A 12,272-nucleotide genomic window follows, 5' to 3' on the forward strand; every position below is an offset into this window, starting at 1 on the left:
AGACAACCACATGTGTCAAAACACATATACATATTTGCCACATTATGTTGGACCACATGTCCAATGCATAATTGAACCATTCATGTGGTCCGAAAGAATTAAGTTCGGGCCCGAACAAAGGCCAAGCTGACCAAGCAAAGCCTACGCCCTAGGCCTGGCCCGACCCCGGCTCGCAGCATGCAGCCATAGTGAGGCGGGCGACGGAGCGCGTGTGTGGGTATGCAGCCCATGACTTTTGCACATAATTATTACAAGTAATAATTTAGTCTCTTAAATAACTACAAGATTAAAATGCTTATTTTCCTATATAAAATTAATTAACACATTAATTAATCTCGCCATCTATTCAGATTATAGATTAATTTTATACTAATTTAATAAAATTTTAAAAAAATCACTAAATTATTTTCGGTTACAACTTGTGCTATCGAACTCGACAAAATTATAAATTATGATTGGTCTATAGGGCTAAAAACTATCACAACATTAATTTATTAATTAAGTTAAACATATTGACTTTCCCTGAAATAAAAATGAGGCTAAGCTTTTTTAAATGAAAATACAGAGTGAATAATAGCCAACTAATATATGTCTATTGTTTATCGTCTAATAGTTAGTTAATTTGAGAATTCTGTTTGCAGATTTCAAATTCGAATAACTTTGTTTGCGTGATAACTCTTTTTTTCACATTTTGCTTTTCTAATTTCAGCGGAAAACATGGAAGAATGATTTTGTTAGGACAAATTTTAGTAGTGTAGACATTGTGTTCGATCAATACGAGACATGTTTAGAATTAAAGTGCGGCTGTATGTACGGCATTAATCTCTTTCACACTTAAGCAATGTGGATAGGATTATGATTTTAATGGCTGATTTATTTAATTCCTTTTATAAATATTTTCTCCTTTTGAGTTCATGAACTATTTGTGCGGTTTTATTCAGCTTCAGAGTTTTCTTTTTTTCTTTTTTAATCTTTTTTTTTTATATTAATATGTGGACTTTATCTTTTTTCTTCACTATAATAAATTGGCAAATATTGTTAACGAGTTTTTTTTTTTTTTTTTTTTGCTATGAGAAGCTGCACCTGTTTCTTTTATGCACTTTTAATGCTATGAATATTGTACTACAAATTTACGGGCTAAAAGATTGTTAAACTAGTCCTCAAGAAGTTACAAAATATTCATGGGATTAGGCACAAAAGTGTGATATCAATGTACTAAAAAAATTTAAAACCAAAATGCAATCCAACCAAGTTTTGGAAAATTTGTTTTATACATATTTTTTGTGTTATTGTTTTGACATCCTAAAATTAAATTAATAGTAGTGTTTAGGCAGTTAGACCTATGGTTTTATTGGGCTTATATATAGTAGATGGGTGTAATCCTAACGCAAGAGCAATTGAGTATGGTGGGATCAACATTTCAGAGGCCCATTATAGGGCTTGAGGGTCCGGATTCGGAATTCAACCTAAAGAATGCAGCGAGGGCATTCTGGTAATTCAATCTCCAAAATAAAAATACCCATTCAGTAGAGCGGAATGCATCGAAGTCAGATTCTTGAAAAAGAAAAAGAAAAAGAAAAAGAAAAAGAAAAAGAAAAAGAAATCCGAATTGATCGATTGTTGTAGTGTATAGATCCGCAAAAAGAAGCCGTTAAAATTTTAAACGAAGGCTGTATTCTGCTTCCCATTCCCGCCATGGCCGACATCGACCCGCACCCGCCTCTTTCCAGCGCCAAGACGCTTATCTGCGCCCTCAATTTCCTCTCCCGCAATCTGCCCCTACCCCAGCACCTCTACGACGCCGTTTCCTCCATCTACCAACCCCACGCCGCTGCTCCTCAATTCCCCACTCATCCTGCTGATGCCACCAACGATCCGCTGCCAAAGGTTTCCGACTTTCTTTCCGCTCCCTTTTTTTCTGCGTTAATTGAGTTCATTTTGGGTTGGTACTTATAATTCAGCTGTTGGGTATATTTCTTGTTTGATTTACTGAAATGTTTAGTAGCTATAACAGACAATTCACAGTTTCTCATTGATATCGGCTGCTCTTTCCTTTTCTCTTTTTTCATTGATTATGGCATTCTATTGTGCAAGAATTTGGAACTTCTTGTTTTATCCTAATTGTTTCAAGAGTGTAGCTTTACGGACCATCCCCCTCCCCAATTACACTTTGATTAATTTGATGATTAGGGATAACAATTGTATAATCTGATACTGCAAAACTAGTTTAACAGAGGGTTTTTTATTCTCAGATTACTTGTTATTACCTCTAAATATTGGTTATCTTTCCTTAGCAATGGGGTTTAATTTCAGTGAAATGAGGGATTTACATTATTTATTTAAATAAATAGATTCAGTTTGCCTGAAAACTGATGCATTTTCAACTTGGTTTTCTGCTCGATCTATCTTAATTTACGATTTCTAAGAATATATATGTAGTGTAAAGTTGTACGTCTTTGTCACAGACATATACCTTGTTTGTTCTTAAAGACAACAGTGTTCTTGACATCTTTTTAAGTAGGGTTCTTGCATTATAGTTTATCTGTCATGACTGATAATTCTATTTACTCTTTCTGGGAGGGCTTATACATTACTGTGTTTTTGTTAACATTGCCTCCTTGCCCTAGCAGCTTGCATTTATTGGTAAAAGCTTGTTGCTTTTAACTTCCATAGGCTGGCTGTGACCTCCATCTAGTCACTCCTGTTACCTGTATCAAGCTGATACAGCAACACATTCCTCCTTTTGTTCTCATTTCCTTTCTGGTTATTGCATGTACATACATACACAATGCTGAATATCTACTTCTGATGTTAGTAGTGTAAGGCCATGCTTAACTTAAGAAAACCTCTATTACAAGTCACATTAGGCCCATAAAGTTTGGGATTAGCGAAAGTTATCTCTACATCAACCTTCTCTTTGGGTAGACTAATGTCAATTGATGGGTTTCAATATCAATGGGGTATAAATTTATTGTGATTAGTTTCTACTTTTGTTTAGCTCCTGTGATATCCTTCTCAAGCTTACTTTTTAAATTTATAGTTTAATTTCTGATAAGGTCTGCGGTCAATCTTGTAATAATGTTGCAGGAAAAATTGGGTGTTTCAACTTACAATGAGCTAATGTTGGACTTTGAGGATGCGGTGTTGAAGCAGAGATCAGCATGTTTACCTAGTTCCAAATTATCAGACTTAAAGGAGACCAGGTTTCAGAGCCAAATAAAGCATCGGTTAACTGAACTTGAAGGTAGTTACCTTAAAGAAAAAAATATTCCATTGACACGTCAATTGCTTTTCCGAGCTGTTTATAGTCGCGTGATTTCTTGTTTAGTAGTAGTAGTATTTATCTTCTATTTTCTTATTCTCGGCAGGTTGATGATTCCCTGTTTTACACTGATCACTGATTTAAAAACACAGCCATAGCTGTGCGAATCATAGTTTGGCTATCTTAGCTGCTCCTTCATATCTTTTTCTTCCTTGCTTTCTGCCCTTCTCTTATTCACTATTTGGTTGGTTCGCATGCATATCCACAGAGCTACAAAGGCATATTCTTCATGCATCTTTTTTCTTTACATATCAATATGTGCTCATGAAATATGTTTATTTCTCCTTCTATGAAAAACAGAATTGCCTACAAGTAGAGGCGAGGACCTGCAGTCCAGATGCTTGCTTGAACTCTATGGACTAAAGGTGCAGTTCACTTTTTTGATGAGTTGACAAAAGTTATGATGTTTTACAAATTTTAAGGTGGGATTAATTATTGCCCTCACAACTATGGATTAAAGTAGAGCTCATTGTCCTCTCCAAAAGTATCTTCTGATGCTAGCAATAAACTCTATCCTGCTTGGATCATCCGCTGGTAGGGAGTAACAAAACAACTGACTATGCTTAGTTCTCAAAACCAACTTTAAACATCTCTGTGGTTGTAATTCTGTTGAATTTTGTTTATGGATTGAACTAAATGTAGGGGCTGGGGTTAGATATATCTAACTTTATTGCCATACCCAAGTATATCAAAACACACCCTCCACATTATGGTCTATCATTGTTTGGTGATAATTTCTTCCTGCTATCAGTTAGCTGAGCTCCAGAGCAAAGTCCGCTCTGAAGTCAATTCTGAATATTGGCTTCGACTGCATTGTGCAAATCCTGACAAGCAGCTTTTTGATTGGGGAATGATGAGATTACGTCGGCCTCAATTCGGCTTAGGAGATGCTTTTTCTATGGCAACCGATGACCCATTGAAGAAGAAACGAGAGGCTGAGGTGAGGGTTGTCCCTTTTGACTTTTCACAGTTCTGAGTATGGGTTCAAAGTAGATAAATTCCTATGAACACACCAAAATTAAAAATACTTAAAGCTTCATGCCTAAAAAGCTCATATATTTATTGAATATAGGAAAGAAATTTTGGTTGGATTACGCATATTTATTGGTTGTTTTGCTGCAGAGGTTTTCAAAATTTGAGGAGGAAGAGAAGAATCGGATAGAGTCTAGGCAAAGGAAATTCTTTGCTGATTTACTCGATGCTGCACGAGAACTACAATTGCAAGTACAGGCTGCTCAGAAACGGCGTAAACAGAGAAATGACGGTATTCAGGCATGATGCTGTTTTCAAAACTTATTGTTTATGCATATTCTTAAGCAACAGTATGGCATGGGAACAATTAAGTTTGTATGGAAGCTTTGACATTTCAAAATTAAGTGAACTTTTACAGCTAAAACTTTATTTGGTTATTTTTCCTGTTTTGACGACTAAATATTGCTTTTTAGTTTTGAACAGAAAGTCTAACTTATACATTTTGATTTCTGGGAACTCTCATACACTTCAAATTGATATCTTTACATTAGTTGAACTTGTTCTGATTATTTTGTATTTGGAAACTTCAATATATCTCATTTAGTTAAGAAAAGTTGCATTATATTTATGTCATGCTACATTGTTAAGGATGTAATCTATGATATCTTGCTTTACATTTCCATTTCAATACTACCTCACTGACAATGGAAGTTCTCTACAACTTTCAGGCTTGGCATGGAAGACTGAGGCAACGAGCTACACGAGCTGAAAAATTGAGGTTCCAAGCTTTGAAAGCTGATGATCAAGAAGCTTACATGAAAATGGTTGAGGAGAGCAAGAATGAGAGATTGACGATGCTCCTTGGAAAAACTAATGATCTCTTAGTTCGCCTGGGTGCTGCTGTTCAACGTGAAAAAGATGCTGCCCATGATAGCATTGAACCCCTGGAAGGTTCAGATGCTGACTTGCCTGAGTTATCTGCTTCAAGGACTGATACACCAGCACAATCAATTCCTGAGGATGATGAAGAGATTGATGATGAGTCTGATGATAAAGCAAAGACTGGTGATTTATTAGAAGGGCAGCGGAAGTATAATTCTGCTGTACACTCTATTCAGGAAAAGGTGATCTTTTGTTTCCTGATAATATTTTTAACTGGTAACTGCAATACTTTCGCATCAAATCCATCCCGGAATGCCTTTTGCATGTTCCCTCCAGCATGTGTGTGATTACCAGTTTCACTGGGATGTAGCAGCTGAAACCTAATGTTCTCTTACACTCATAGGATTCTCATATATCTTCTCAACAGATGAGGTACAAATGCCTAATATTTTGTATAATAAGGATGTAAGGTAAAAGGATTAAAGGACATCAATAGACTAAACAGAAAACGAAAGAAGGCTAGTACTTTGCTGTTTTTTTTTACTTTTTAATTATTTCTCTGCACATATCTTGTACTTATGTAGGAAACCTGTGCAACAATATCAGTCCAAATCTATTATGCAAATTGTTCTGTAAAAGGGTTATGGTAAGGAAATGGGTTTTTGCAAGTTCTCTTCAATCATGTTTTTAATTCCGTGAATATCAGATGTATTAGGTTATTGATATAAATTATTCACCTTCTCTTCATTTGTACTCATTGCCAACACATCTTATGTTTAGGATATAAAGATTTGTAGGTGTGGTATTATGGAATGTAACCCTTTGATGTTGAATTTTACAAGTTCATATCTCCTCATAAAGTTTATGTTGATCTAACCTGCCTAGAACTCTGGTAGGTGACAGAGCAACCATCCATGCTTCAAGGTGGAGAGTTAAGAACATACCAAATAGAGGGGCTTCAATGGATGGTGTCGCTGTTCAATAACAATCTAAATGGAATTTTAGCTGATGAAATGGGGTTGGGAAAAACAATTCAGACCATCTCTCTGATTGCTCATCTCATGGAAAACAAGGGTGTGAATGGGCCGCACTTGATTGTTGCCCCAAAAGCTGTTCTGCCAAATTGGGTTAATGAATTTACTACTTGGGCTCCTAGGTACAGGTTGAATTTTCTATTTAACAAGTAGTCTGTGAATCGGAAGCTGTAGTTCTGATGGACATTCTCTGTATATCAGTATTTCTGCAGTTCTTTATGATGGACGCATGGATGAAAGAAAGGCCTTGAGAGAAAAGTATTCTGGAGAGGGGAAGTTTAGTGTTTTGATTACCCATTACGATCTTATCATTAGAGATAAAGCATTTTTGAAGAAAATCCACTGGCACTACCTAGTTGTGGACGAAGGACATCGACTTAAAAATTATGATAGTGTGCTTGCACGGACTCTTGTTTCCGGGTATGGTCTTTAACTACTTACAATCATGTGTATAATAACTTTCACAAATGTCCATCTTATTTGTTATCTACCTCATGCTTTTCTTGGAATCACTTTTATGACCTGTTTCTGCTGTATAGTTGGGCGCACGAAACTTCTTGCAAATTATTACTGCTTCCGTCCCATCCTAAGTGACACATTTTCCTTCTTAGGATGTCCAACCCGGAATAGGACATTTCTTAAAACAGAAACATCACTCTCTCTACTTTTTCTTACTCTTACTTTATCCTCTATCCACTTAACTCACAAAACAACGCTACAAAAAATCTCATGCCGAAAAGGAAATGTTCCACTTAGGGTGGTACGAAGAGAGTATTATATTATAAAATGCCATCTTATCACGAGTATCAGCAAAATGTTGTTTAATTGTATAGTGGAGTTTGTCGATAATGCTTTCAGATAAAATTGTTCGACACATAATGATATTCTATACTTTGTAATTGAATTTGGCAGTTACCGAATTCGGCGGAGACTTCTTTTGACTGGAACTCCTATCCAGAATAGTTTGCAGGAACTGTGGTCCCTACTTAACTTTCTCCTTCCTAATATCTTCAATTCAGTCGAAAACTTTGAGGAGTGGTTTAATGCTCCCTTTGCCGACAAATGTGATGTCAGCTTAACAGATGAAGAACAGCTGCTAGTCATTCGTCGTTTGCACCATGTATGACTTGATTCTTTATGTGCCTCTCTTATATGCTTGTAACTCACCATCTTTTTTGTTAATCTTCTTTTCTCCCATTTGCATTTCTGCAGGTCATTAGGCCATTTATTTTGAGGAGGAGGAAGGACGAGGTCGAAAAGTATCTACCTAGTAAAACTCAGGTCATACTAAAGTGCGACTTGTCCGCATGGCAGAAAGCATATTACAAGCAAGTGACCGAGCAAGGACGGGTTGGTCTTTCTCATGGTAAGGGTTTTTACATGATCCCTTAGATGTGGCTGCACTCGTCCAAGGATTGAGGCACATCTAACTGCTAGTCCCAGCTTTTTCATGTTCTTAAGTCATTGTTAGTTACTCCCCCGTTTCATAAAAATAGAAACTTTTTCCTTTTAGTGCCGTTTCCTAAAATTAGAAACACTCAGAAAGTTCTCTCTCTATGAGGTGGGATCCATTTTCCCCGACACACTTTTTCTTTCCATCTCCCTCTTACTTTACAAATTTTGCATTAAAATCTGTGCCATTCCAAAAGTTCCACTTTTTAGGAAACGGAGGGAGTATAATAATTTCCCTCCCTAAAACAACATTAATAGGTATATTAGGAGTATTATGAGGTAAGTTCACTTTGAAATATTGAATAAACATTTGTATGCAGCTTAAGACATTTTTTTTAAGTGTCTCTATTTTTAGCAAGGGGTAACTGCTTTTAAAGTCACCAACTTTCTATGAATTCCGGTTTTTCCCACGAACTTTTTAAAGTTCGTGTAATGTCACGAACTTTATTGTCGGTTGCTATTTTCCCATGTCAGGTTTTCCGGTCTGATTCAAACTGTTCGTTTCCTATTAAGACAATGTCCAAATTCTTTTATCTTACTATCATTATCTTCGTCTTTGAAATAGCTTCGCGTGGGTACCTTGTACGCCTCAATCGGAACTCGGATGAAGAAGTTATGGCCATTATGATGGTACAAGGTCGCACAAAGGTCGCTGCCTTCATCAAATGGCCATAACTTCTTCATCCGAGTTCCGATTGAGGCGTACAAGGTACCCACGCGAAGCTATTTCAAAGACGAAGATAATGATAGTAAGATAAAAGAATTTGGACATTGTCTTAATAGGAAACGAACAGTTTGAATCAGACCGGAAAACCTGACATGGGAAAATGGCAACCGACAATAAAGTTCGTGACATTACACGAATTTTTTAAAGTATGTGGGAAAAACCGGAATTCATGGAAAGTTGGTGACTTTAAAAGCAGTTACCCCTTTTAGCAAATATATCTAATTATCTGTACATATTACTATATTTCTGTAACTCTTTAAGTGGTGTGCTTAGGCTCCTACTTCTTATGTGAGTTGTTCGTTTTAACTTATTTACAGTTGGATTTTAGCATCAATATTCTCATCAATTACTATATTGCTTCCATTTTAGCATACCTTCTGCAACCATTTTAGCTCTCATCTTGACAGTTGTTGATTCTATGTCATAAGAATCAAGCTGGTGAAAAAATGCACCAAGTTTTCATCTTTCCAGTATGCTATCATATTCAGTGTTGCAATTTATTGGTTTTCTGATTAGTGTCAGCCAGATTTGAGTCAAGTCCAAATCTGACGAGGATCGTATCAAGATTTGTCTTCATGCTTTCTATCTTGTCTTTTCCCACATAACTAACATCACTGACAACAAATGTTACTCATGATATGATTTTGCAGGTAGTGGTCGCTCGAAAAGTCTTCAGAATCTGACAATGCAGCTCCGGAAATGTTGTAACCACCCATACCTGTTTGTTACGGATTACTATATGCAGCAGAGTGAGAATATTGTCAGGTCATCAGGAAAATTCGAGCTTCTTGATCGCCTACTCCCCAAACTTCATAGAGCCGGACACAGAATCCTTCTTTTCTCTCAAATGACTAAGCTCATGACCATACTCGGAGATTATCTGACGCTGAAAGGTTATCAGTTCCTTAGACTTGACGGCACTACCAACACTAGTGACAGGGGTGAACTACTAAAAAAGTTCAATGCGCCCGACTCACCTTACTTCATTTTTCTCCTAAGCACTCGTGCTGGAGGACTTGGTCTGAATTTACAGACTGCAGATACAGTTATCATCTTCGACAGCGACTGGAACCCTCAGATGGACCAGCAGGCAGAAGATCGTGCCCATCGCATTGGCCAGAAGAAGGAGGTCAGAGTTTTTGTACTTGTCAGTGTTGGATCTGTCGAAGAAGTTATCTTAGAAAGAGCTAAGCAGAAGATGGGTATCGATGCCAAGGTCATTCAAGCAGGATTGTTTAATACAACTTCCACAGGTTTGTCAATGTCAATAAAAATGCTTGCTTATGTTTCAACTGCAATCAAATGGGCATTTAGAGTAGGACCTACCAAACCACAAAATGTATCGATTTTTTCAGACTTGAATATTGTATGCTTTTATGGTTGATTGAAGATGATTATTCATTTTGATTCACAGCTCAAGACAGGAGGGAGATGTTGGAGGAAATCATGCGTAAAGGCACAAGCGCGCTTGGAGAAGACGTGCCAAGTGAAAGAGAGATCAATCGCCTGGCAGCCCGGACAGAGGAGGAGTTTTGGTTATTCGAGAAGATGGATGAGGAGAGAAGGCAGCGTGAAAACTACAGGTCCCGTCTCATAGAAGAACACGAGGTGCCAGATTGGGTATATGCGGAGCCAGAAATAAACGGCAAGGGTAAAGGATCTCTGGACCAAGACTTGCCTGTAACAGGAAAGAGGCACAGGAAGGAGGTGATTCGGGAGGATGCTATAAGTGATTCACAGTGGATGAAGGTTTTGGAGAACGGGAACGAAGGGTCTAAATATGCTGCTAAAAGGAGAAGAGAGAATCCTCCCCCTTCTGTTGGATTGCCTATAGATAACGTTGCTGTGGAGGAGACTGTGGAGCTCAAGAGTGAGACGACAACGTCCATGGCGAGTGAGGCCAAGAGTGAAGACACCTCTGGCTGGACCTCTCAGAAGTCGAACGCTGAAAGTTCTAGAAGTGGATTAGAAGCTTCGGAAACTGGGATGAATGGCTTGACATGGAAGGCACATAAAAGGAAGAGATCGAGCTTGGTTTAGGTTGTTTCTTTAAAGAAGTACTAGAATTTTTAGGAAGTGGATTAGTTACTTTGGAAAAAATTGCAATCGCCGTCGCCCCATTAACATTTTTGATAAAGTTTTTAAAGCTGTAAATCTACTTTTTCTTCTGCACCTCTGCAAATTGAACCTCGTACTCTTAGTTGCGTTTGCCTTACTCTGATCCTTTGTTCCAAAACAGTTAGTTATGAACATCGATATTGTTTTGACCTACAAATTTCTTAGTTTGTGTGTCAAGTTGTCAATCTTAAAATTTACTTTCAGAATGAGTGTGGGGATAAGATCATAAGAATAAGGGACATAGGGGAAATAGTGAAAGAAAATTAATAAGTATTTTTCTAAATAAAAAGACCAAAAATGGACCGATTTCATTTTTTTGGGATATGAAGGTTCAAAGCATAATATTTTTGGATCAAAATCATAAACCTAGAGAGAGTTGATTATTATGAGACATTATCACCAGTAGAGAAGATGAATATTGTTTGAGTACTACTCTCAATTGCAACAAATAAAGACCGACCTTGCATCAATTTGACATATCAATGTATTCATGCACGGTGAACTGAAGAAGGAAATTTACGTAGAAGTCCCTCCTAGTTTCGTAAGTGACTTCAAAGATGAGACGTCTATATGTTGAAGAAAACTCTATCTCAGTTAAAACAATCTACAAGAGTCTAGTTTGGAAGATTCACCGAGGCAACGAAGAAATGAGTCTATCAGCAGAGTAATACCAATTATACACTTTTTCTAGAAAAAGGGGGGAGGGGGGTTTAAAATTACTTGTCTGACAATTTATGTCAATAACATGATCATCACGTGAGATGATTAATATAGTAAATAGAGCAGTTAAATAGGAATTTATTCGCAGAGTTTGGAATGAAAAACTTGAGGGCACTGGGGTATTATATTGTAGTTGAAGTTTTGAGATCTAAGGTGAGGATATTCATCAACCATTAAAATACACTTAATTTAGGGAGACATTTTGATTTTATTTAATTTGAATTTCAATATTATATTTGTCATCAGTTCACATTATAACAATGACATTCTTACGATTATAATTTTTTTATAATATACTTTCTCCACTTAAAAAAAATTCTTGTTTATTCTATTTTTGTGTATCCACTAATATTAACCTATATCTATTTTTTAAGTTTATCCCTCTAATGAGGGTTCTAATTTTCTATTCACGATACGTCTAACTACTTTTTCATTCTATCACTTTATAATTTTTGCATTAAACTCTTGGCGTCATTACTAAAATTATTTTTCATGCACGGAATAAGAACTTAATTTTTCACACATACAAATAAAGTGGAGCCCCAACCGATAAAAAATTTTGCAGCTGCTCCTACTAACATCTATACTACTCCCTTCGTCCCATTCGCAATGGCTAAAACTGTAAATTAATGATACGATAATTTAGGTGGAGTAGTTCGATGTGTAAAGTAAAATGAAAAAGACAATTGAATATTTTAATGAGGAGATAACATAGAAATTTATTTCTAAATATAGAAAATGGACATCTTAAATGAGACAAATTAAGAAGGAATGGTGATCTTGTTGAATGAGATGGATGGCGTATTAAATTAGTTATTAATTATAAAATAAGATCATTTCATGTGTTTAAGTGAAAAAAATTATTTGAAGAACCAAATTTTCCAAGATATTTATAAAAAAAGTTTATTTGAGGAAATATTAGTGAATGCTTCATATTTGAGGTCTTTTCTTAGGAAAAAAAGATCTATAATAGTTTTTCATCTAGTTCATGATGATTTAGTCTCCTAATCTATTAGTTAAAGAGGAAGCGTCTTACCAACTGAAT

The 12,272-nt window shown here is 36.4% G+C and overlaps 1 protein-coding gene across 1 annotated transcript; it reads left to right on the forward strand.

Annotated features, from left to right (window-relative positions):
- The first annotated feature begins 1,536 nt into the window (after window positions 1-1,536).
- Window positions 1,537-10,610, forward strand: LOC125196242 (putative ATP-dependent DNA helicase CHR12). The gene is made up of 12 exons (XM_048094677.2): window positions 1,537-1,887; window positions 3,088-3,244; window positions 3,623-3,687; window positions 4,074-4,262; window positions 4,445-4,594; window positions 5,023-5,418; window positions 6,073-6,332; window positions 6,412-6,630; window positions 7,123-7,330; window positions 7,423-7,576; window positions 9,040-9,642; window positions 9,804-10,610. The coding sequence occupies exons 1-12, from the start codon at window positions 1,696-1,698 to the stop codon at window positions 10,427-10,429; spliced, it is 3,219 nt and encodes a 1,072-aa protein (XP_047950634.1). The 5' UTR covers window positions 1,537-1,695; the 3' UTR covers window positions 10,430-10,610.
- The last annotated feature ends 1,662 nt before the right edge of the window (window positions 10,611-12,272 follow it).

Source organism: Salvia hispanica, chromosome 4, assembly GCF_029641045.1.
Source record: "Salvia hispanica isolate PSC_SH4W2 chromosome 4, Shi_PSC_v1, whole genome shotgun sequence".
Taxonomy (NCBI): domain Eukaryota; kingdom Viridiplantae; phylum Streptophyta; class Magnoliopsida; order Lamiales; family Lamiaceae; genus Salvia; species Salvia hispanica.